This window comes from Rattus norvegicus, chromosome 2, assembly GCF_021556685.1.
Source record: "Rattus norvegicus strain SHRSP/BbbUtx chromosome 2, alternate assembly SHRSP_T2T, whole genome shotgun sequence".
Lineage (NCBI taxonomy): Eukaryota > Metazoa > Chordata > Mammalia > Rodentia > Muridae > Rattus > Rattus norvegicus.
The window spans coordinates 125,020,849-125,043,896 of NC_141535.1; the positions used below are offsets into that span (position 1 = coordinate 125,020,849).

At 38.7% G+C, this 23,048-nt stretch overlaps 1 protein-coding gene across 2 annotated transcripts in view; it reads left to right on the forward strand.

The window, feature by feature from the left end:
* Nucleotides 1–23,048, forward strand: part of Hspa4l (heat shock protein family A (Hsp70) member 4 like) — a 52,681-nt gene that overhangs the window by 28,112 nt on the left and 1,521 nt on the right. For both annotated transcript variants that reach the window (NM_001106428.2, XM_087619315.1), the window contains exons 8-19: nucleotides 380–624; nucleotides 771–847; nucleotides 1,382–1,533; nucleotides 2,049–2,155; nucleotides 3,648–3,781; nucleotides 5,492–5,688; nucleotides 9,985–10,083; nucleotides 11,950–12,087; nucleotides 14,627–14,752; nucleotides 15,019–15,126; nucleotides 15,704–15,823; nucleotides 21,653–21,814. In NM_001106428.2, the coding sequence (NP_001099898.2) occupies nucleotides 380–624; nucleotides 771–847; nucleotides 1,382–1,533; nucleotides 2,049–2,155; nucleotides 3,648–3,781; nucleotides 5,492–5,688; nucleotides 9,985–10,083; nucleotides 11,950–12,087; nucleotides 14,627–14,752; nucleotides 15,019–15,126; nucleotides 15,704–15,823; nucleotides 21,653–21,814 (1,665 nt within the window). The remainder of the gene's footprint in view (nucleotides 1–379; nucleotides 625–770; nucleotides 848–1,381; nucleotides 1,534–2,048; nucleotides 2,156–3,647; nucleotides 3,782–5,491; nucleotides 5,689–9,984; nucleotides 10,084–11,949; nucleotides 12,088–14,626; nucleotides 14,753–15,018; nucleotides 15,127–15,703; nucleotides 15,824–21,652; nucleotides 21,815–23,048) is intronic.

Sequence of the window (23,048 nt, forward strand, 5' to 3'; positions counted from 1 at the left end):
CATTAAGCCTATAGGGGCCAGGAAATGGAGTGTGGTGGTTTGAATGAGACTAGCCCCCATAGGCTCCTGTGTTTAAATACTTGGTCCTCAGTTGGTAGAACTGTTTGGGAAGGTTAGGAGGTATGGCCTTGAGAGGAAGTGTGTTACTGTTAGCTCTCTCTGCCTGTGGCTGTGCCTCAAGATGAAAGCTCTAGCCCTGAGAGCATGCTGCCATGTTTCCTGTCATGATGGTCATAGACTCACCCTCTGAACCTGTGAGCTTCAGATTAAATTTGTCTTTTAGGTTGTGCCTTGGTCATGGTGTTTTGTTATGTTATTAGAAAAGTAATGAAGAGACAATGTACTTCACAAAACTTAGTTATTTCTCTTATTTAAACAGGTGTTGGCTACTACCTTTGACCCATATTTGGGTGGAAGGAACTTTGATGAGGCTTTAGTAGACTACTTCTGTGATGAATTCAAGGCCAAATATAAGATAAATGTCAAAGAGAACTCTCGGGCCTTGTTGCGGCTGTATCAGGAATGTGAAAAACTAAAGAAGCTGATGAGTGCAAATGCGTCAGATCTTCCCCTAAACATCGAGTGTTTCATGAATGACCTTGATGTTTCTAGTAAGATGAACAGGTACCATGTGCTTTCAGTTGGAAGAGTGCTTGCTGATTTTCTGTTTGAGTCATGTTTGGGGGATTTTCCCCAAGTTCTGGTTGCTTTAGAGGGTATGTTCAACTTTCCTTCTCCAAAATAATGATTTTTATTTCATTTTCTCACAGGGCTCAATTTGAACAGTTGTGTGCTTCCCTGTTGGCCAGGGTTGAACCACCTTTAAAAGCAGTAATGGATCAAGCTAGTAAGTGGAAATGACGACTTCTTATTTTGTTTTGCTTTGTTTTGTATTTTTCACTTTGAAAGAAATTACAACTCATTTATTCATAGAACAGGATACAAAATGTTCAGCTTTCTGAGCATTTTTTCATTCCTTGTTATATTGTTTACATCATAAACCTTCCAACTGTATTTTTGGGGTGTTTTATTTAATTTCCTAAGATTTTGGTAGGAGATTAAACCAGAAATAAGGACATGATTTCTGTCTTGAAGATAACTTTAAAAATAGCTTAATAAGGCCAAAATGTGGCAGTTAGGAAGGCGACAAGCCCTGGAGAGCTTTAGAGCTCATTAGGAGATTTTTCTATCCCTGTCATCCATCATTGCCATCTGGACCACACTCAGTGGTCTCACACAGTGCTTTGATTTACCTGTTTCATAATTTTTTTCTTTTGAACAAATAAAAAAATCCCCTTACATATAAAGTTCCTTCAAATAACTAGTGTGCAAGAATTTTTAATAGTCCTCATTCTTTCACGGAAAAACATTTTACTTGCAGACTTACAACGTGAAGACATAAACAGCATAGAAATCGTAGGAGGAGCCACTCGGATTCCTGCAGTCAAGGAGCAGGTCACTAGGTTCTTCCTGAAAGACATCAGTACCACCCTAAATGCTGATGAAGCCGTCGCCCGAGGATGTGCACTGCAGGTAAGGGCTGCTTCGTTTGTAGTTTGGACAGTGTCTGTGACAAGTCTAAAGGGGCTTGTCTGTTCCAGTCACCACATCAATAGAATGAAAGTAAATTGACTGTCTGCTCTGTCCATCTGTTTCTCCCTCCCTCCCCCAATCACACACAACACTGTATGTGTATATATGTACTTGCCTCTGTCTTTGAAATGCTGGGATTAAAGGCATGCACCATTATGCTTGGTTCTGCTTAAATTTTTAAAGTGTCATAGGATAATGTGCTTATGTTCTGAAAACTGAATTCTTGAGAGTATGTCCATTAATGGTTCTTGGAAATTTAAAGCTGTTTTTAAATTAGTTTTTGTAAAACCATATAAAATACTTGGGCCATTTTAAAGTTTCATTTGTCATTACCAAATGTAGCAAAATGTAAAATCTTAACAATTTTTATGGTAAAGACAGTACTAAGAATTTAGTTCTGGTTTCCCTAGAGTGTGATTTGTACTTGCTCACTTAAGTGCACTTCTTACTTTCAGTGTGCGATTCTCTCACCAGCATTTAAAGTGCGTGAATTTTCCATAACAGACCTTGTTCCCTACTCAGTCACATTAAGTTGGAAGACTTCTTTTGAAGAAGGGACTGGGTAGGTTATTTTTAAATTTTTCATTATATTTTATCATAAATTTTTAGCCAGACAAATCTGCTTTTTCTAAATTAGAGTTTATGCTTCTAAAAATTATATTAAATATGCTAAAATATTATTAGAGAAAGAGACTGTAAGAAATAATACATTTGCAAACCATGATGAGCATTTTCACATTAACTCCATTGAAAAAAATTCCTCCATGATCAGGCTGTGGGCCAACCTGTAGAGCAGTGATTCCCAACCTGCTGGTCAAGGGTCCTTTGCTGGTCAAGTGACTCTTTCACAGGAGGCACCTAAGAACATCAGAAAAATAGATATTTACATTATGATTAATAACAGTAGCAAAATTACAGTTCTAAAGTAGCAATGAAAATAATTTTATGGTTGGGGTCAACATGATATGAGAAACTGTATTAAAAGGTCCAACATTAGGAAAGTCCTGGCTTCCTTTGATGATAAACTGTGATGTAGAAGTGTAGCTGAATAAGCCCTTCCTTCCTCAACTTGCTTTTAGGCCATAGTGTTTTACTGCAGCAATAGAAGCCCTAAGGAAGGAAGACACAATTCTATATGAATGCACTGCAGAGCATTTGGATGGCTCAGTTTAATCTCAACTTAAGTCAGGAACTGTTCTGTAGAGTCAATTTCGGTTAAATGTATAAATGAGAAAAATCCAAATATAAGAGAGTAAACTAAACTCTAACTCTAACAGTGCGACAGTGAACACAGTAAGACAGGAGAAAGTATTAGTTGGCTCCTGGAATAGAAAGATGAGTTGTATATTTAAACCCTGTGCCACTTAGGTAATAAATAATGTTATATAATAGATAGCCATGGTCAATACATAAATGTTCCTGTTACATTCTTTAAGTAATAGAGATCACTACAAGTTTAGAATTTCCTGTTCTAGGGGGAAGAAAACACTATACATGGGCATAGGTTGAACAATTGGAAGTGTACACTGAAGTATTTAAAATAGTAACATATTGTATCACTTTCGAATTGTTTAGTGAAAAATGCACAGATAGAGTATGTACATTCAAATGGCAAGACAAGTAGGGAAAAGGGCAGTAGTAAGCAAGGCCAGGTGACTGATGCAGAGGCACTCTTTGTCCTGTCCTTATATCTGTATCCTTCTGTAACTGGAAATCTATTTCCAAATAAGCGTACTTAACGGGAGCTATAATTCAAAGGGCTGCATAAGGCAGGTGTTGGAGAGTTAATAAGGCAGGGCCTGGCCCTTCCTACATACAACCTCACAATATGCATATCCCAGTAATTTTTTTCTCTTAGTGTACAGTGATGTACAGTTTTGTTAGACATTCAGAAAGCCTTAAACTATAAACTTGTTGAAAATAGAAAAATCCATAGCTGTTTTTCTTTACATTTGTTTATTTGTTGGCAATTGCTGCTCATGTGCTAAATATGTTCTGACATTGGCTTCCCAAGCAACCTGTTCATTAAGTGAGTCTTTCCCACTGTGCTGTAGGGAATGTGAAGTCTTCTCTAAGAACCACCCGGCTCCATTCTCAAAAGTCATAACTTTCCACAAGAAGGAACCATTTGAACTAGAAGCATTTTATACTAATTTGCATGAAGTGCCTTATCCTGATCCAAGAATTGGTAAGACAACAAAAAAATTTAGTGTTTAACCTTTAATAAACCATATATAATGAATTAAGCAAAAGTTAACATTTCATTTAAATTGGTCTTGTATTTTAAAGAAATATGTTCCTTTTTGTAACTATGAACTTTTTCATGCTTAGTTTATTTCTAGAAAAATAGCATGTTTGGACTGTTAATTATTTGTTTTGACATTATTGTTAGTATATATAAAAATGACAGGATTCATTATGACATTCAGGGGTGTGTGTGTATGTGGGTGTGTGGGTGTGTGTGTGCATAGTGTGCTTTGGTCATACACCCCCCCATTATCCTCTTGTTCTCTTTCTGCCACTCCTCATCCTCTTCCCAAGCAGTCCTCCTGTTCTCATTGACTTGTAGTGTAAGTACTCTAAAATTGGCCTGAAAAATTGGTCAAGGTTGTTTAATGAAAAACACTTTTAGTCAAATTATATTATTAACATCACTGTGTGATTCTGAAACTGTACTATGGGGTGATATGAAAGAGCAGATAAGGAACTGTGATGTCCATTTTATCTGTTTAGTTTTAAATGATACAATATAAAACATAATTTTATAATGTTTAAAAGAAAATTTATTTTTTTTCTGTATTGATAGACTGAAAATAAGATAGCACATCACCAATGCAATGGAAGTTAATGCAGGTTATGGTGGTTTTGATGGCTGCTACAGGTGTACAGCTAAATATCTCTGTAGCAGGCATTTATTGTCATCATCAGGAGCTAGAGTTCTGACCTGAACAAAGAAAGTGTGTTTCTTGGTAGGGCTCCAAAGGAGGGATCCATTCCAGGTCCCTCTCCTTTCTCCGTAGGTGGCCATTGTCATAGTGACTGGTATTCTCTCTTGTCACATGCTTCTCTCTCTTTCCTGAATATTTCCTTCTGATAAGGAAACCAGTCTTCAGTTTAATACCTTCTTAAAAACAAACAGAAAAACCACTAAGTACCATCACCATGTGAGATACTTCAGGAGGCCTGATTAGAATGAGTATTGAAGGTATAACCCAACCTGTAAAACTACAGGCCAAATTAGTTTACTGGCCTATCTTACTTTTGGCCTCTTAGTCTCTCTTACTTGCTATCACTAATTTTGGCATCAATTTTGTTTTTAATGTTTAGAAGACCTTTATTCATAAACTGTGATAACAGTTTTTGTTTATAAAATTCAGCAAAATTGTTGTGTATATGTGTGTGTATGGCTTTCAAATTCAGAAATTAGACTTTATTGTTTTGGCTTTTAATTATAAGTTACTCAAAGTCATTTATTAGCTTTTGAATCAAATTGTTCCTAGTTTAAATTCCCAGTGCTTTGCCTGGCACGATACTAAGTAGAATTAAGGCATTTGCCACCAAGCCTGAGGACCTGAGTTCAACTTCCAGATAGGACCGCCTGAAAGTTGTCTCTGACCTCCACACTTGATGGTGGCATTTATATCTGTGCATAGGCACATGATAAATGTCTGTATAATATCAAAGTCACATTTTCCTAGCAAATTATTTAATGTGTACGTCTTCACAGTAGCTTATAAATGCTCTAAAGAGGATTATCTGAGCAAAGCACTTGTCCCATAGCAGTCATCCAGAACTTATTCATATTTTTACATATGCTTAAAGGTGATGATTAAGTTACTAAAGCCTTTAATGAGTTTGATCGAGGTTCATACACTAATGAAAGCTTTTTTTCCTTAAGGAAACTTCACTATTCAGAATGTTTTCCCACAGTCTGATGGTGACAGTTCTAAAGTAAAGGTTAAAGTTCGTATTAACATCCATGGAATCTTCAGTGTGGCCAGTGCATCAGTAATTGAGAAGCAGAATCTGGAAGGTGATCATAACGATGCCCCCATGGAAACAGAAGCTTCTAAGAATGAAGGCAAAGAGGATGTGGTAGGTAGAAATCGTGTCTCAGGGTCTTCTCACCAGGGATCTTGACAGCACCTCAGTAGTGAGTACCTTACTTGGCCTTACTTGGCCTTGGGGTTTCTTCTGTAGAGTCTCTCAACCACACTAAGGAAGACATTTAGTTTAAATAGGATCTGCACTGTCTATATTGTAATGCATTTCTGAGGGGCCAAAGCATCTTTCATAGCTTATATAGAACATGTGAGTTTAAAATCCAGGGCTAAACTCTGTAAAATGTACATTTTATTTATAACTAGATAAAACAACTTTGTTGTTCTTTTTAGACAGGGTCTCACTATGTAGATCAGGTGGCCTCTAACTTATAGGTATCCACCTGCCTCTACCTCCTGGCATTCTGGGATTAAAGATAGCTTCTTAAATAGTTTCAGAAGTATTTTAAGGGTTTACTTATAGTGTATCTGTGGCAGTTAAACAAAGGGATATGCTATATGTCAGGTGGCATTGAAAGACAGATTTGTGAGTAGTGAGTTTCCTGCTGATACTGTAGGAAGGAGTACTATAGGGATTGTTGAGGCGGGGTCTCACGATCCCCAGGCTGTTCTTAAACCCTCTGTAGCTGAGGCCAATGAACTCCTGCCCTCCTGCTTCCATCTTTAGAACACTAGGATCCCAAGTGTGCACCTTTGCCTTTCTGCCCAGCTCAGGAAGAGCCTGATTCTATTCACTGAAGAGAAAATGTACACAATTTGTATCTTATTGTCAACTGCATTTGTACAGTATTATTGGGTCGTGTGTGTGTGTGTGTGTGTGTGTGTGTGTGTGTGTGTTTCTTCAAAACAGGTTGTACTGTGTAGCTGACCTGTGACCCACTCTGTCAATCAGGCTGGCCTTTAACTCTGCCTCTCTGAGCTTGCACATGCATAAACAGCCCCCCCCACACACACACCCCACAAACAGAAAGAGGGGGCTGGAGAGAGAGGGGACAGAATGGGTAGTTTTGCTTATAATTCTGGCACTCGGGAAGAGAAAGTTTGCAGAAAGTTTGAAGTCAGCATGGCTACAGAAGAAGAGTTGCACTTAAAAATTTTAAAAAGTTGTTGTGGGAGCTGGATAGATGGCTCAGTGGGTGAGTACCAGCTGCTCCTCCAGAGGACCCAGGCTTTCTTCCCAGCACACACATGGCAGCTTACACCTGCTTCTAAGGTGAGCTCCAGATTCCACACCCTCTTCTGGCCTGCTCAGGCACCAGGTACACAACTGGTACCCAGACAAAGATGCAGGCCAAGCATCCATACCCATAAGATAACTAGGGGAGGTCTCCAGAGTATCAGCCACTCAGGAGCCTGAGGTCAGATGCTTACTGAAGTCCATACCCGAGGGACATTAGGAAGACCCCATTTAAGATGGAGGAGGGTTTATCTTATTACAGCTCAATTTTTCCTCTTTTGGGAAGTTGCATACTTCATTTAACAAGAATCATATTTATCTTTCTTCTTGATTGATCAAAGTTGTACTATTACTTAAAAATGCTTGAATTATGGTCCATGATATTTTTCCCAGTAATTTTTTAAAAAGCATCGTTCTCTCATATATCATGTCCCAACTGCAGTTTTTCTCCCTCTCCTCCAAGTCCTCCATTGAACATCAGTGCAATACTATTCCCCCCACCTCCTCTCTCTTTAACCAGATTCAGTGTGTCTAGTTTTATGTTGAGGTTTTTGATCCACTTGAACTTGAGTTTTGTGCAGAGTAATAGATATGGGTTTATTTGCATTCTTCTAAATGCCTACATCCAGTTAGACCAGCATCATTTGTTGAAGATGATTATGTGTGTGTGTGTGTGTGTGTGTGTGTGTGTGTGTGTGTTTATGACTTCTTTATCAAAAACCAGGTATCCATACGTATGTGTGTTTATGTCCTAATTTGATTCCATTTATCAACCTGTTTTTATATAATACCATATGATATTTATTACTATAGCTCTGTGGTAGAGCTTGAAATCAGGGATGATGGTTGGTATCTCCAGAAGGTTTTTTTTTTTTTTTTTTTTTTTTTTTGCTTTTCTTTCTTTCTTTTTTTCTTGGATATTTTTTATTTACATTTTAAGTGTTATTCCGTTTCCTGGTTTCCCGGCCATAAGCCCCCTATCCCATCCCTATCCCCCTTCTTCTATGAGGGTGTGCCTCCTCCCCACCCATCTCCCCTTCCCACCTCCCCCCTCTGACATTCCCCTACACTGGGGGGTCCATTCTTGGCAAGACCAAAGGCTTCTCCTCCCATTGGTGCCCAACAAGGCTAACCTCTGCTACATATGCACCTGGATCCATGGGTCTGTCCAAGTGTAGTCTTTGGGTTTAATCCCTGGGAGCTCTGGTTGGTTAGTATTGTTGTTCTTATGGGGTTGCAAGCTCCTTCAGCTCCTTCAATCCTTTCTCTAATTCCTCCAGTGGGGCCCCATTCTCAGTTCAGTGGTTTGCTCTAGCATTCGCCTCTGGATTTGACATGATCTAGCTGAACATCTCAGGAGACAGCTATATCAGGCTGCTGTCAGCATGCACTTCTCAGCTTCATCAATATCGTCTAGTTTTGGTGGTTGTATATACATGGGCTGTATCCCAAGGTGGGGCAGGCTCTGAATGGCCATTTCTTCAGTCTCTACTCCAAACTTTGTCTCCATATCTCCTCCTATGAATATTTTTATATTTTTAGTCCTCCTTTTAAGAAGGACTGAAGCGTCTGCACTTTGGTCATCCTTCTTCTTGAGCTTCATGTGGTCTGTGGATTGTATCTTGGGTAATTCCAGATTTTGGGCTAATATCCACTTATCAGTGAGTGCATACCTGGTCATTACAGGTCAGCAGCAGCAGCTTGATCCACTCACAAACACTTTAAAGATATACCAGCAGCCCAGTTCAGTAGAGTAGTGTCAGGATATAGCAGTGGTAGCATGGCCTAGCAGGAATAGCCAGGCCTCAGCAGGAGTCAGCATAAATGACCAAAAGGGTTGCCCATTCTCACCTGTGCCTCTCTCAGCAAAACAAAGATCAGTGAAGAGTCCATACCAAGGGTTTAGCTATGGAAGCCAAGCCTCACCACATGTCTTGCCTCAACACATGAATCTGTCTTAGCTAACATCACTCTGCCAATCAGCCCATGGTGCGAAGACTTTGTCTATTGGTGCTCTGTGTGCTCTTTCTTTAGGTTAGGAAAGTAACCTTTTTTCTTCTATGATTTTGTTGAAAATGTTTTCTGGGCCTTGTACCTATGATTCCTTTTCTATTCCTATTGTTCTTAGGTTTAGTCTTTTCATATGTTTTATGTAAGGAAATTTTTATATTTAACATTGTCTTTGATCAATGAATCAATTTTTTCTATTGTATGCATCCTCTACACCTGAGATTCTCCCTTCCATCTCTTGTATTCCATTGGTGATACTTGAGTGTTTAGATCCTGTTCAGTTATCTAGATTATCCATCTCTAGGATTCCCTCAGTTTTATTGCTTCCATTTCTATTTTTGGGACTTTTGAACATTTTTATTTATTTTCTTCACCTTCTCTTTGACAAAAGTGTGCATTTATTTGTTCAAGAGAGCTTTCTGAGTAGTATGTATTTTCTCAATTCCAGATATAGCGAGAATTACAATGATTCCTATATTCTAAACTTCTTTTGAGAAGATGGTAAATGTGATTAGAAAGAGCACAGGAATGTGTGTGTTGCTTAAGACTATTTGCCAAGTAAACAGCTGATTTTGGGGGCTCAGGAGTTTATATTCCAATGCTTCACAGACATTTAAGTTTTGATTGACATAAGTGTTTTACTACATTTGAAAATACGTAACAAAGGGAAAGAAGGCATGAAGTTAGACGTGTGAGGAGGAGATGAGGGAAGAAAAACTGTGATCAGAATATATTGTATGAAAAAATATTTTCAGTAAAAAACAAATTTAAAAGTATATAACTGAATTGTGTGATTATGAGTCTCATCTTTTTCATTGTTTTTCTATCTAAAGTGTCCACAACATTTTCATGTCAAATTGAAAATTCTCCTTTTTTAAAACTTGTTTGTGAGTACTGATTAATGAATTTCAGAATAGTTGTCTATATTGTTTGCATATGTTGACCAAAAAGGGTGAATGAGAAGGTCTGTTTATATAGCTCCCCCTGATCTTTTTGGTCAAATACTTGGTGATCTGTGTGTTGCTACTGACATTTGAAAAGTGAACTGCTTTAGTGTACACACACATCTCAACACAGGAATAGGGCTGTGCTTTTTTGCAAGAAAAGGAAACTGTATCATTAATTAATATTTTTTCTTGCCAGGACAAAATGCAGGTTGACCAAGAAGAAGGAGGTCATCAGAAATGTCATGCTGAACATACCCCAGAAGAAGAGATTGACCACACTGGGGCCAAGGCAAAGGTTAGTTTTCTTAATTGTGTGGTCGTGGATTGGAGCTTTGTCAGGATTGCATTTCATGTCTGCTTGTCTGGCTGTGTCTGTTCTAGACAAGGTCTCCTGTGTGTAGTACAGGCCTGTCTCACACTTGGAGTGCTTCCTCCTCAGCTCACAAGTAGTTAGTCACAGACCTGCACCACCTACCATAGAAATTAGAAATTAATAGTCTTAGAGAAATGGAGAAACAGAACAATTCCAAATGAAGACAATTTAAGTGTGTAATGCTTGGTATGGCATTTTTGGTCTTATCATAGTTTACTTTAAAAAATAATAATTCTTGCTCTTCCAAGGAAAGGGCTTACAGGCACTCAAAATGGTCCAGCATTTGGCATACTGTTGTAAGCTTTCCTATAGTACATCCTCTAACAAAACTAGGCTGTCTCAAAACCCTGGCAACAGCAAGGGAAAGCACCTAAATCTGAATGTGGTGTGTGACCAAGCAGACTGCCAGGGGTCCATGCTATGAGTCCTTATGAGATTGTCATAAAAACATGTCAGCAGGGCCTGTGGTGGCTGCATGTATGCCAAGTGTGTCCGTGACAGGATCAAGAGGGCTTTCCTTATTGCGGAGCAGAAAATCATTGTGAAAGTGTTGAAGGCACAAGCACAGAGTCAGAAAGCAAAATAAATATGCAACTTTTTAAGTAATAAAAATCAAGGCTTGGTCTATTGAAAAAAATCAGAAAGACAAGGTCTTAAACTCACAGAGCTCTGCCTGCCTCTGCTTCCAGAGTGTTGGAATTAATGGCATGTGCCACCACACTCAGCTAAAACTACTTGAATGTGAGGGTCTAAGCCTATTGTGGTGGTAATCAGGGCAGTGAGGAGCAGGTGAGCTTACATCTTAATCACATTCCAGGTCTGCTGCCATGAGAGCACCAGGTCCCATTGACTGACTGCTTAGGCCTCCCTACCTCATTCAAGTCTCTGAATGAGATAAGTGAAGGCTAGGGAGATAGTTCACGCATGGGTAAGTGCAGCTGCAGTATCATGCTCCCATTGTGACATTCTGCTGCCCCGGGCAGATATCCAGCTGTACAGAGTAGCTGTAAGATTGTTTCCTCCGATTTTAAAATTCTGTAAAACCTCTAAGATGTGTTATACTTAACTTCTGCATTGATCAGTGCATCCTACATTCTGATTTCTCCATGTATTGGTGATGAGCATTTACAGTGTAGTTTCTATTGAGAATGTTACCCTTGACAAATTTTCTGTGTGTATATTTTCATTTTCTTGGACACATCAATGGAATTGTTAGCATATTGTGTGGAGGTCAAAGGACAGCTTGCATATGGGTCCTAGGGATTGTACTCAGGTAGTCAGGCTTACAAGTGTCCAGGGAACAGTCTCAGGGGCCCAGCTGTTTTACAAACCGACAGCAAGCACTGTACAGTTCATAAGATCACCAACAGTTTATGAGAAGGGTTCCAATTTCTCCATACCCTTACCTATATTTATTTTCCTTTGCCAAGAGTTATAGCCATAGTACTATATGTGAAGTAGTAGTTCACTGCAGCTTTGGAGTACAGCTCCATATTGCAAACATAGTAAAGGTTTAGCATTAATTAACTATAAAAGGCTTTTAGAATTTGTGTGTGTGTGTGTGTGTGTGTGTGTGTGTGTGTGTGTGTGTGTGTGTGTGTGTAAGCATGGGGTTGATACTGGAAATTGAACCCAGAGTTTATACATATTAAACAAGCACTTTACTACTGAGCTTCGCTCCCAGCCTAGTACAATAGGTTTGTTTGGCTTTGCTTTTTTGTTTTACCTCTACAATTTATATTTGTTAGTTTTAGAAATTTTCTCTTTTGATTTGAATTTCTTTTACAGGCACCTCCTTCAGACAAGCAAGATCGCATAAATCAAACTATTAAAAAAGGGAAAATCAAGAGTATTGATCTACCTATCCAGAGTAGCCTGTACAGACAACTGACTCAAGATCTTCTCAATAGCTACATTGAAAATGAGGTATGTGAGTTGGAGTTCCTGTTGAATAGCAGCAAATGCATTCTGTCTGATACTGAATTGGTGTCGAAGGCTGTCTACTATATCTAAGCAATCTGGTCTGCAATTATTAAGGAATTATAAATGTCATTAAACTCCTTTTGACAAAATAGTAAGCTGTATTAGTACCATATATAATATTTTCATCTTAGTTATATGAAAAAGTATCCACTTTAGAGAAAAAAGCCTTCTGAAGAGAATTCTTACCCCTGTCCACTTTAAGCCAGGGCTCACGTAGCCTAGGCTGGCCTCAAACTCATTGTGTAATCTATGACCTTGAACCCTTGATTCTCTTGCCTCTCCCTCTGAAATGCTAAGATTATGAATATGTGCCACCACCTCTGGCTCCATCTTTTATATCCTTTAAGAGTAATAAAGTAAGAACAGCCCTTTTTTGTTCTCTTGTTTTGGCTTGGTTTGGGGGATTCTTTGTCTTGTTTTGGGGAGATATTAAAGCAGGATCTTCCTGTATAGCCCACACTGGCTTGAATCTCCGATCTTCCTTTCTCTGCTTTCTGAGATCACAGGTATGTAACATCTCTGGCATACCAAGCCTCCTTTGTAAGTGTGTGATACTTAAAGACCATTCAGAGTGTTGATTAACCATGATTTAAACTTTGCTGCCATTGTTAACGTTTTACCTGCTCTTGTCTATTTTCATGTTTAGTTCTAGTCTTTTGAGAAATGAGTTCTTTCTTTAGTAGTAACTGTATGAAGTGATTATATTTATGTTTATCCTTAAATTTATATTGAAATGGTGCTTCCTAATGTCTACAAGTTCCTAATTTCCAGTCTTTGAAGCATGGTGCATTCAACTATTTACTGCCCATCATTACCTGAAGAAAATTTGATTTTACAGGGTTTGCTTTTTTACAAGTTCCAATACATAATACCTATTAACAAGGCTCTATTCATACATAATAATTCCTAAAAATCTCATATAATACTCAAAATTTATATATTTGGAGCTTGTTTTTTCCAACTGTAGGAAACTATAGTTATTGTACATTAGTGTACAAAATTAATTTTTCATTAATTTTTAAATCCATGCTACTGTATCATAATTTATAAAGGAATTCTTGTGTTTAGAAAACAAAGTGCTTTTAGGTGAAATTTTGTTCAAAAATTATAATTGCATTCTTTCCTTGCTTTTGAGCATAACAGTTGATCTTTGAAGTCCTCAAAACAAGCACAGTATGTAGGTTCTGTTATTGGTCTTGGCTTATGGATGAGAAAACTGAGGCCTATACTATGTATAGTATGCTACCTCAAATCAGATAGTAGCCTTCATATTTGGATCAGGTCTTCATATTTGGATCAGTCTCCAAAGCTCAGCATCACAGCTGCTGTTAATATATCCCTGACTAAGAGTAATGCACCAGGTGTGGAGGAAGACACTCTGTGAGTGACAGCCATGTAATGTGGGTTAGAGTCATCGTAGGGTACCAAAACTAAGAGTCTGTGCCTTTCCTGCTGTCTCCAACAAGTAAATGGGGATGCTGGAGTTTGAACATGTATAGATGTGTTCAAAAGCTATTACAAGGGTTTAAGTTCTATACCATATAATTCATTCACTCAAAGCATACAAGTCAGTGATTTGGGAATATGTTATTTTTAAAATACATGTAGTATAGAATTTAACATCTTAAGACTATTTTCAAGTTTAAATTTTCAAGTTAGTATTCTTCATTGTATTTAGCATTGTCACTGATATTTCCAAAGCTTACAGCTGTCCAAGATGGAAAATGCTGTAGCATGAAAACCAAACTCTCCTCTCCTCCCTTCTTTCAGTTCTCCTTGAACACTCACCCATTTCCCGTCTCCTAAGAGTCTGCCTCATTATGAAGCTCACATAAATTGAATTACACAATACTTGTCCTTTTGTGTCTGGGTCGTTTTACTTAACATAATCTCAGGAGACACTCATATGTGAAACTTCTTCTAAGCCTCATAATTGTCATGTGAACATGTATCATTTATCAGTATATCAGTTAATGGATGTTTCAGTATATATTTTTGGTAATAATAATACCTCAGGAGGTTCTGGCATATACATGTCTGTGAAGTATCTGCTTCCCATTCATTTGAGTATATGCTCAGAATTAGAATTGCTAAATTTAGGGCAACTTATAATTCTGAGATTACATTCATTTAATGTAATTTTTACTTTATTCATTTATTTATTATTTGAGACAAGGTTTTAATATGTAGCTCATGCTGGCCTCAAACTCAGAGATTTGCCTGCTGGAGTCAAAGGTATGTACCACTATGCCCAGCTTCTGTTTCATTAGTTGTGAAGACTCCATACTGTTCCTGTGGTCTGTGGATGTGGAATGTTTTATTGTTACTAGTGTTCCGGGATTCAGTTTCTCTACAATCACAAAGATTCTATTCTTTTTTTTTAAATATGCCCTCTTAGGAAGTAAAAAGTAGTATCATGGTTTTAACTAGCAGGTCTCTAATGTGTGTTTTTTTTTTTGACAATCTGAAACGTTTTTAATAGGGGAAGATGATAATGCAGGATAAATTAGAGAAAGAAAGAAATGATGCTAAAAATGCTGTTGAAGAATACGTCTATGATTTCAGAGACAAATTGGGCACTGTCTACGAAAAGTTCATCACTCCAGAAGTAAGTCTAAAGTTGTAAGAACTGCCTGAATGTTCGTCTGAAAGTCCTACTATGAATTACATTTAAAAGTGTATCAAATTCATTATTGTCAATTTTTGAGCCTACATGGAGATGATTCTTAGTTATTTTTCAAGTTGCAGAAGGATAATGAAAACATGTTTATGAATAAGGTCGGATGAATCTGGCATTGAGCTGAATAGCATCTCTTAATGACTTTTTTCTAAGAAAGGCATTTGTAATTAGTATCTCTTAAATGTATAACTTAGGACATGAATAAGCTGTCTGCAATGTTAGAAGACACAGAAAATTGGCTTTATGAAGAAGGAGAGGACCAACCTAAACAAGTTTATGTGGATAAGCTTCAGGAGCTAAAGGTTAGTAAATTGCTTTAAGGGGTTGGTGACTATTAACTGAAGCAGTTTTTGTAAAGATGATGATGTAAAAGCGTTGCTATTTAGTTTGGGTCATTTTGCTTGGCATGGTGGAACACACTTTAACCTCACTGAGCTCTTGGGTTATACAGAGAAGTTGGTGGGTCTCTGTGAATGTGAGGCCAGCCTACTCTACATAGAGAGTTCAAAGACAGCAGGGGGCTACACACAGAGACCCTGTCTCAAAAATAAAATAAAATTTGAAACCCAATTTTTAAATTTGTGAATTCTGTATGTAGTAGATGGTCATTGTCTTTTTCAAGTGGTTCTACACAGTTTAGCCCCATGCTTTGAAAGGATTGACAGTGGATGTTTGGTTTTGAAGAAAGTCAAGGGATAATCCTTAGTGAATGCTTTAGATAAAATGAGGGTTAAAGTAGGATGAGGGCCATGTTAACACTTTACTTTGTGGGAAGACAGAAGGGACATATTTGTCTTTGTCTGTTTATCATCCTGTAGGGGACAAATGTATTCTGTTAGAACTCTATTCATTCTTTTTAAATGTTTCTTATGTGAATAGAAATATGGCCAGCCCATTCAAATGAAGTACGTGGAGCATGAAGAGAGACCAAAAGCTTTAAATGACTTGGGGAAAAAGATCCAGCTTGTCCTGAAAGTGATAGAAGCACACAGAAACAAGGTACGGGGTAATGGTGGCAGCTGCTGTTAATGTATGGTGACAGTAGAAGTCCTCAGCTCCAACACTGCAGGTCTTACCACTTCAAGACTGAGCATATCAAACTTACAGCTTTTTACTGAAGAATTACCAGTAGAGGATTCCAGGACATTTAAAATCTGAGACTTTCAACCTTTTAGAATTTCCTGAAATCATAGCTTAAGTTTAACCCAGTTGCAAAATGCACTGTTTTCATTTTTGTGTTTCTTACATGAGAAAAAGGTTTTCCCTGACTCTAAACTACCAAACCAGGCTTCTTGCCTGATTTGTTGTTGATCTTCCATCTATCATTCATCATCCATAATCTCCTTTTTTTCTTCATACACACCCAAAACTCTCTCTATTCTCCACTGTTTTGAAGCCTCAGGTAAGGTAATATATGTCATGTGTCCCTTTGGGTAAAGCAGTAAGTGGCTAGTCAGCCATCTAAACAGAGCCTAGCAGACTTGATAGAGATTACTGGTTCACATTATAATCTCCCCTATGCCCATGTCTTCATTGCCTCCATTGAATTGCAGCAGACCAGTAGATACAGGTCTATTTCAGAAAACTCAAAAGGAGTAAGACCATCTTGTTGAACTTGTCCCATGAGGTCAGGTTTACTGGTCACTGCCTGATACTCAGTTAATACCAAATTTGATCATTGATGTTGACACTGCATTCATATGCACAGGAGAGCAGCAGCAGAATCATTGAGGCATCCCATCATCCCAGAAGTTTAGATTTACCAAGCACTTAGTAAATCGTAAGCACTATGAGTGGGTGTTTTCACACTGTTTTCCCCAGGGTATTTAATATGAACTATGAATACTGTTGTCTAAATTCAAATATTAGGAAACTCTGGGTGCTTGAGCTGGGCATGGTGGCATATGCCTTTAATCCCAGGCCTCAGGAGGTCTGCAGATAGAGCCATATCTCTGTTAGTTCTAGGCCAGCCTGGACTACAAAGTGAGTCCTAGATAGCCAGGACTTAGAACAGAGAGAAACCCTGTCTCAAAAAAAAAAAAAAAAACCAAAAAAACAAAAAACAAAAAAAAATACCAACAACAAAAAGGAGGAGGAAGAGGAGGAAGAAGAGGAAAAGGAAGAAGAGGAGAGGAGATTGAATGCTTAAGCAGATTGTTGGATTACACATAGTAGATGATGGTAGTCAGTTACACTGAATCAGCTGGTATCAGTGTTATATACCCTCTGTGTGTACACTTTTTTCCAATACACAATTTAATTCTTTATTTCAGAAGTAAGAATTCTGTGTGTTGAAAGAAAATTTATAATTTGGCTAGCCCAATCTTCTTATGTTCCTACAAACAGAAATATTGATAATGGAAAAGTACAGAATGAGGCAGACAGAGTATCAAGCACATTATAAATCTGGCATGGTTGGTGCTCCAATGACTTTAGTGGTCATCATGAGTGTATGGGTTTAAGATATCATCCATAGCAAACCAGGGTTTATTTGATTAGGCATGCGAGTTCTAATTATGTACCAGGATGTTTTGTGGGTCCTGGACTCTAGCAAAAAGAAATTCTGGGCCTGTTTGTTCTCATATGCTTCAGTTGGAAAATCAACTGCTGGTAAAGGGGCTATTGAAAAGGTAAGGAACCTCCAGGAGCTATGTTTGAAAGAAGGCCAACCACTGAGAGAGAGAGAGAGAGAGAGAGAGAGAGAGAGAGAGAGAGAGAGAGAGATCAGAAAAGAATTGACAGAAGCCAGGGCTCAGAATGTATAGAAAGGAAATGTTCTTGACAACAGAACTATGAGCTAGTGAGACGGCTTCATGCATCAAGGCTACTGAGCCTGACATTTAATCCTGAGGTCACTTGTGATGATCAGAAACTCCTAGGTTTGCCCTCTGACCTTCAGATATGTGTCATTACACTCCCTCGCCCACCCCTGCCTCTCACACTCTGGGGATATATTGAAGAAACAATGAAGCTGCTGTGACTTAAATCTAGGAAGGGAGGGAGCAGACTCCTGACCACAGAAGGCCTCACCCCTTCTTAACTATTGTGAAAAAGTGAGATTTACTATGACACAGGTAGCTTGGAGGTTTTAGAGTCTAGAACCGATCTGACTTGACTTAGGTTGTGAAGCATCTGGTAATTCGTAGGCTGGAATAATACAATCAAGAAATGGTGAAAATTGGAACCAGATAGTGAAAGATCAGAAGTGATTAGAGGTTTGCATTTATCTTGCTTATAAGGTATACATATAACAGTACAAAACTACCCCAGAGTTTTTAATATGGATGGATTGCATTTTAAATATTTTGACAAGGAGAAAACTTCAAAAAGTAGGTGATAATGTAATGAGTTTATTAAATTGTAGTTGTAGAAATTTCAAACTTTACAAAGCCTCTAGTTGGTTAGATATAAGAGTTCTGGAAAAAGGCTCAGGCTATAGATAATTTTTACAAAGCATATTTGATGATTAATGCAAATAAACTAGCAAATAACACTTAATCCCTGAGGCAATAAGAAACAATAAAATATAGCAGCCTAGAAGCCAAGTCCTGTGTGATAATGTGTAATTTGTAATCTTTTTTCCCTTTTTTTTAAGTGATTGGATATTTTTATTTGCATGTCGAATGTTGTTCCCTTCCCTGGTTTCCGGGCCATAAACCCCCTATCCCATTCCCCCCTTCTTCTATAAGGGTGTTCCCCCTCTCCAACCACTCCCCTTTCTGCCTGCCTCCCCCTCTGATATTCCCCTACACTGGGGGGTCAATTCTTGGCAGGACCAAGGGCTTCTCCTCCCATTGGTGCCCAATAAGGCCAACCTCTGCTACATATGCAGCTGGAGCCATGGGTCTGTCCAAGGGTAGTTTTTGGGTAGTGGTTTAGTCCCTGGGACTGGTTGGTGGGCATTGTTATTCTTAATGGGGTTGCAAGCTTCTTCAGCTCCTTCAGTCCTTTCTCTAACTCCTCCAATGACAACTCTGTTCTCAGTTCAATGGTTTGCTGCTAGCACTCACCTCTGTATTTGACATGCTCTGGAAGAGCCTCTCATGAGACAACTATAACAGGCTCTTGTAGCATGCACTTCTTGGCTTCATCAATATTGTCTAGTTTGGGTATTATCTTGCTTATAAGGTATACTTGCTTACATGTATATATGGGCTGTGTCCCCAGGTGGGGCAAGCTCTGAATGGCCATTCCTTCATTCTCTGCTCTGAACTCCATATCCCCTCCTATGAATATTTTTGTTCCCCTTCTAAGAAAGACTGAAGGACAACACTTTGGTCATCCTTCTTGAGCTTCATGTGGCCTGTGGATTATATCTTGGGCAGTTCCAGATTTGGGGCTAATATCCACTTAGCAGTGAGTGCATACCACATGTGTTTCTTTGTGATTGGGTTACCTCACTCAGGATGACATTTTCTAGAAAGATATTGTGTAAATTTGGTTTTGTCATGGAATACCTTGGTTTCTCCATCTATGTTAATTGAGAGTTTTGCTGAATACAGTAACCTGGACTGGCATTTGTGTTCTCTTAGGGTCTGTATGACATCTGTCCAGGATCTTCTGGCTTTCATAGTCTCTGGTGAGAAATCTGATGTAATTCTTATAGGTCTGCCTTTATATGTCACTTGACCTTTTTCCCTTACTGCTTTTAATATTCTTTCTTTGTTTTATGCATTTGGTGTTTTGACTATTATGTGATGGGATGAATTTCTTTCCTGGCCCAATCTATTTAGAGTTCTGTAGGCTTCTTGTGTGTTTATTGGCATCTCTTCTTTAGGTTAGGGAAGTTTTCTTCTATAATTTTGTTAAAGATATTTACTGGCCCTTTACATTGGGAGTCTTCACTCTCTTCTATACCTGTTATCCTTAGGTTTGATCTTCACATTGTGTCCTGGATTTCCTGGATGTTTGGGGCTAGGAGCTTTTTGCATTTTACATTATCTTTGAGGGTTGAGTCGATGATTTCTATGGTGTCTTCTGCCCCTAAGATTCTCTCTTCTGTCTCTTGTATCTGTTGGTGATGCTTGCGTCTGTGCCTCCTGATCTCTTTTCTAGGTTTTCTAACTCCAGGGTTGTTTCCCTCTGTGCTTTCTTTATTGTTTCTATTTTCACTTTTAAATCCTGGATGGTTTTATTCAATTCCTTCACCTGTTTAGTGGTATTTTCCTGTAATTCTTTAAGAGGTTTTTGTGTTTCCTCTTTAAGGGCTTCTACTTGTTTACCTGTGTTACATTTTTTAAGGGAGTTATTTATGTCTTTAAAGTCCTCTATCTTCATCATGAGATGTGATTTTAAATCCAAATCTTGCTTTTCCAATGTGTTGGGACATCCAGTATTTGCTTTGGTGGAAGAACTGGGCTCTAATGATGCCAAGAAGTCTTGATTTCTGTTGCTTAGGTTCCTGCGCTTGCCTCTGGCCATCAGGTTGTCTCTGGTGTTAGCTTGTCTTGCTGTCTCTGACAGTGACTTGACCCTCCTGTAATCCTGTGTGCCAGCACTCCCATAGACCTATTTTCTTTCATCCGATTCTGAGAACAGAGAGCTGCTCCTGGGTTTGTGTGTCCTGAAGCCTCCAGAGAGGTGGCTTGGAGCAGAAGAGTTGGTCTTACCTCTACTCTCAGGTGTTGTCAGCTCTCTAGGCAAATGGCTTTCAGCTCTGGGCTCAGGCAGAAACCGGAAGGGTCCTGCCCCTCTCTGCTCCTAGGTGCCCATATCCAGAGGGCCTTAGGCAGGTTCCTTTTGGGCCAGGAATGTGGGCAGAAGTGGTTCTCTCCTCTGAGCTCTCAGGATTGTCAGCACTTCTGAGAGTCCAGCTCCCTCCCCCATGGGATTTGGGTACAGAGAGCTGTGGGACATTATTTGCAATCTTATAAAGAAATCTTGAATGTCTGAAAAAGCTTAACAGTTTTGAAAATGGCCTCTTCCTGGTCCCTGCTTTTTAACTTTGGGGTTTAAACTCAATGCTTTAAGAGGCTAAGGCTGAAGATAAGGATAAACACAGGGGTAGCTAGGTGAGACCCTTTCTGAAAACACATAGGGGAAAATAAAGACATTAAAAGAAGTTTGTTTTTTAATAAAAAAAAACATTTTAATTAGCATATACAGTATCATTTCATCCTGTCTTTTTCAAAGGGAATTTGTTTGGGTTTATCCCCTGCACCTTCTGCTTCCTCCTGCATCATGCTTTCCTGTTGTGATTGTCCTCCCTCACTGTGCTTCATCCATGTGTGCTCTCTTACCCTCTTCCCTTCCTCAACACTTTCCCTTCCTGTTCATCCTGTTTTCTAGGCTGCCAATAATCCTTATCAGGAAATTTTCTTGAGTTCATATTATGTTGCTGCTTCTTTCTGCTCTTTTGGGTACTGGTGTAACCTGGCTTTGGGAGTGGTTTCCTAGATGTAGACGCTGTAGCTGTGTTGTTTAGACAGAATTCCACTGTCTTTTTTTTTAAATCAAGAATACACCACCTACTTTTATGGTATGTTCAAGAATTTTCTTTCTCCCTCATTATATACCTGTGCACTTATTTTCGCCTTAATCTGTATAAATTCTACTCCATCCTAGCCTCTCTTGCCTAATACACAGCCTCCACTAGTAGTTCTTTTCCAAAGCTAACTTCTGAGAGTCCTTTGCAAGTCTGCACTGATTTTATATTTTTACCCAGTCTCTTTGTTTTGTGTCATCTCATATGTGGCATTTTACATGAATATAAATGAAGTATGTCATAAGTAAGAATATAAATATTTTAGGGAGAAATTATCAACAAGCCATTGCTTACTAAAAGTTAGTTACTTCTTTCTCTTTTACCATTTTATTAATTCTTAATAGGATGAAAGATATGACCATCTGGATCCTGCTGAAATGGAAAAAGTTGAAAAGTACATCAGTGACTCCATGAACTGGCTAAACAGTAAGATGAACGCGCAGAATAAATTAAGTCTTACTCAAGATCCCGTGGTAAAGGTGTCAGAAATAGTTACAAAGTCAAAGGTAAGCAACTCAAACTCCATTGAAAACACACCTTACTGATGTGTGTGAGGACAGCAGTGAGTGTGTGGCTCATGGGAGAGTGGAGGAGAGCTCTGCAGTGGTTGATTCTCAGCTGTCCCTTTCAGGTGGGTTCAAGGATAGAGCTCAGGTGGTCAGCCTTGCCTAGCAGGCACCCCGTACCTGCTGAGCTGCCTCATTGGCTAAAACTTCCTCCTTAATTAGTGTGAGCACTAAAATACATTTAAGGACTGAAAAAATTAACGGATGTCACCTCTGAGAAATAATCAACTGACAGAGGAACAATTTAGGCCAGACTTGGCTTTGCTGACTCAACTCTAGGTTTTATGGAGTCCCCACTCCTTTTTCAAAGTTGCCACACATGCTGGATTTTAAGTTCTGGAAGTAATACAGAATGAAGTATAGCAATGTGATCACCCTACATATCCAGAGGCCTTGAGACTTTAACAACTTGGTTGCAATAGGTCTGTCTTTAGAGTGTGAAATCCTCCACTGTGTCCTGTTTGTAATTGTATGTAACCTCAGATAAATGTTGAATTTTAATAAATGCTAATAATAAACATGTCAAAAGGTATAAACATGGCAGCAAAACTGTGCAAATTGTAGTAAGTGAAAACTCTGAGCTAGAGGGCTGACAAAGAAGTGTGTCCCTAGTCACCGAGAATTTGTCATTTGCTGTGCTCATGTTCCTAAGCTTGGCATAGTTAGAAGGATGTGGAACAGTAAGTACTCTCCCTCACCAATTTATACCTGTACAGTTTTCCTGGAACATTGTGTCAGAGCATACACACACATATATGCCAAAAAATTTGGAGTGTATACCTGTTGCCAAAACTCAAAATTCTAGAAACTACTGCATAAATCGAAGAATTGCTACTGTATGTGTGATATAGCTATCAAATATATTTTTGTTATAAAGACATTACAACATATTGTACAAAAAGAATTATAAAACCATAATAAAATCACTTTCCTAGGCACTAAACACAGCTCTCACTTGAAAGGAAATAAGGACATAATTCATTGTGAACAACCTATAAGTGATCTTGGACATGAGGTCAGCTCCCAGCACCCACATGGATGCTCACAGCTTTGTCACTCCCGTTCCAGAGACTGTGACACACTCACACAGACATGCAGGCAGGCAAAACACCAGTGGACATGAAATTAAAAATCAAATTCACATTTTTTTAAATAAGTACAGTAGCTGGGTGAG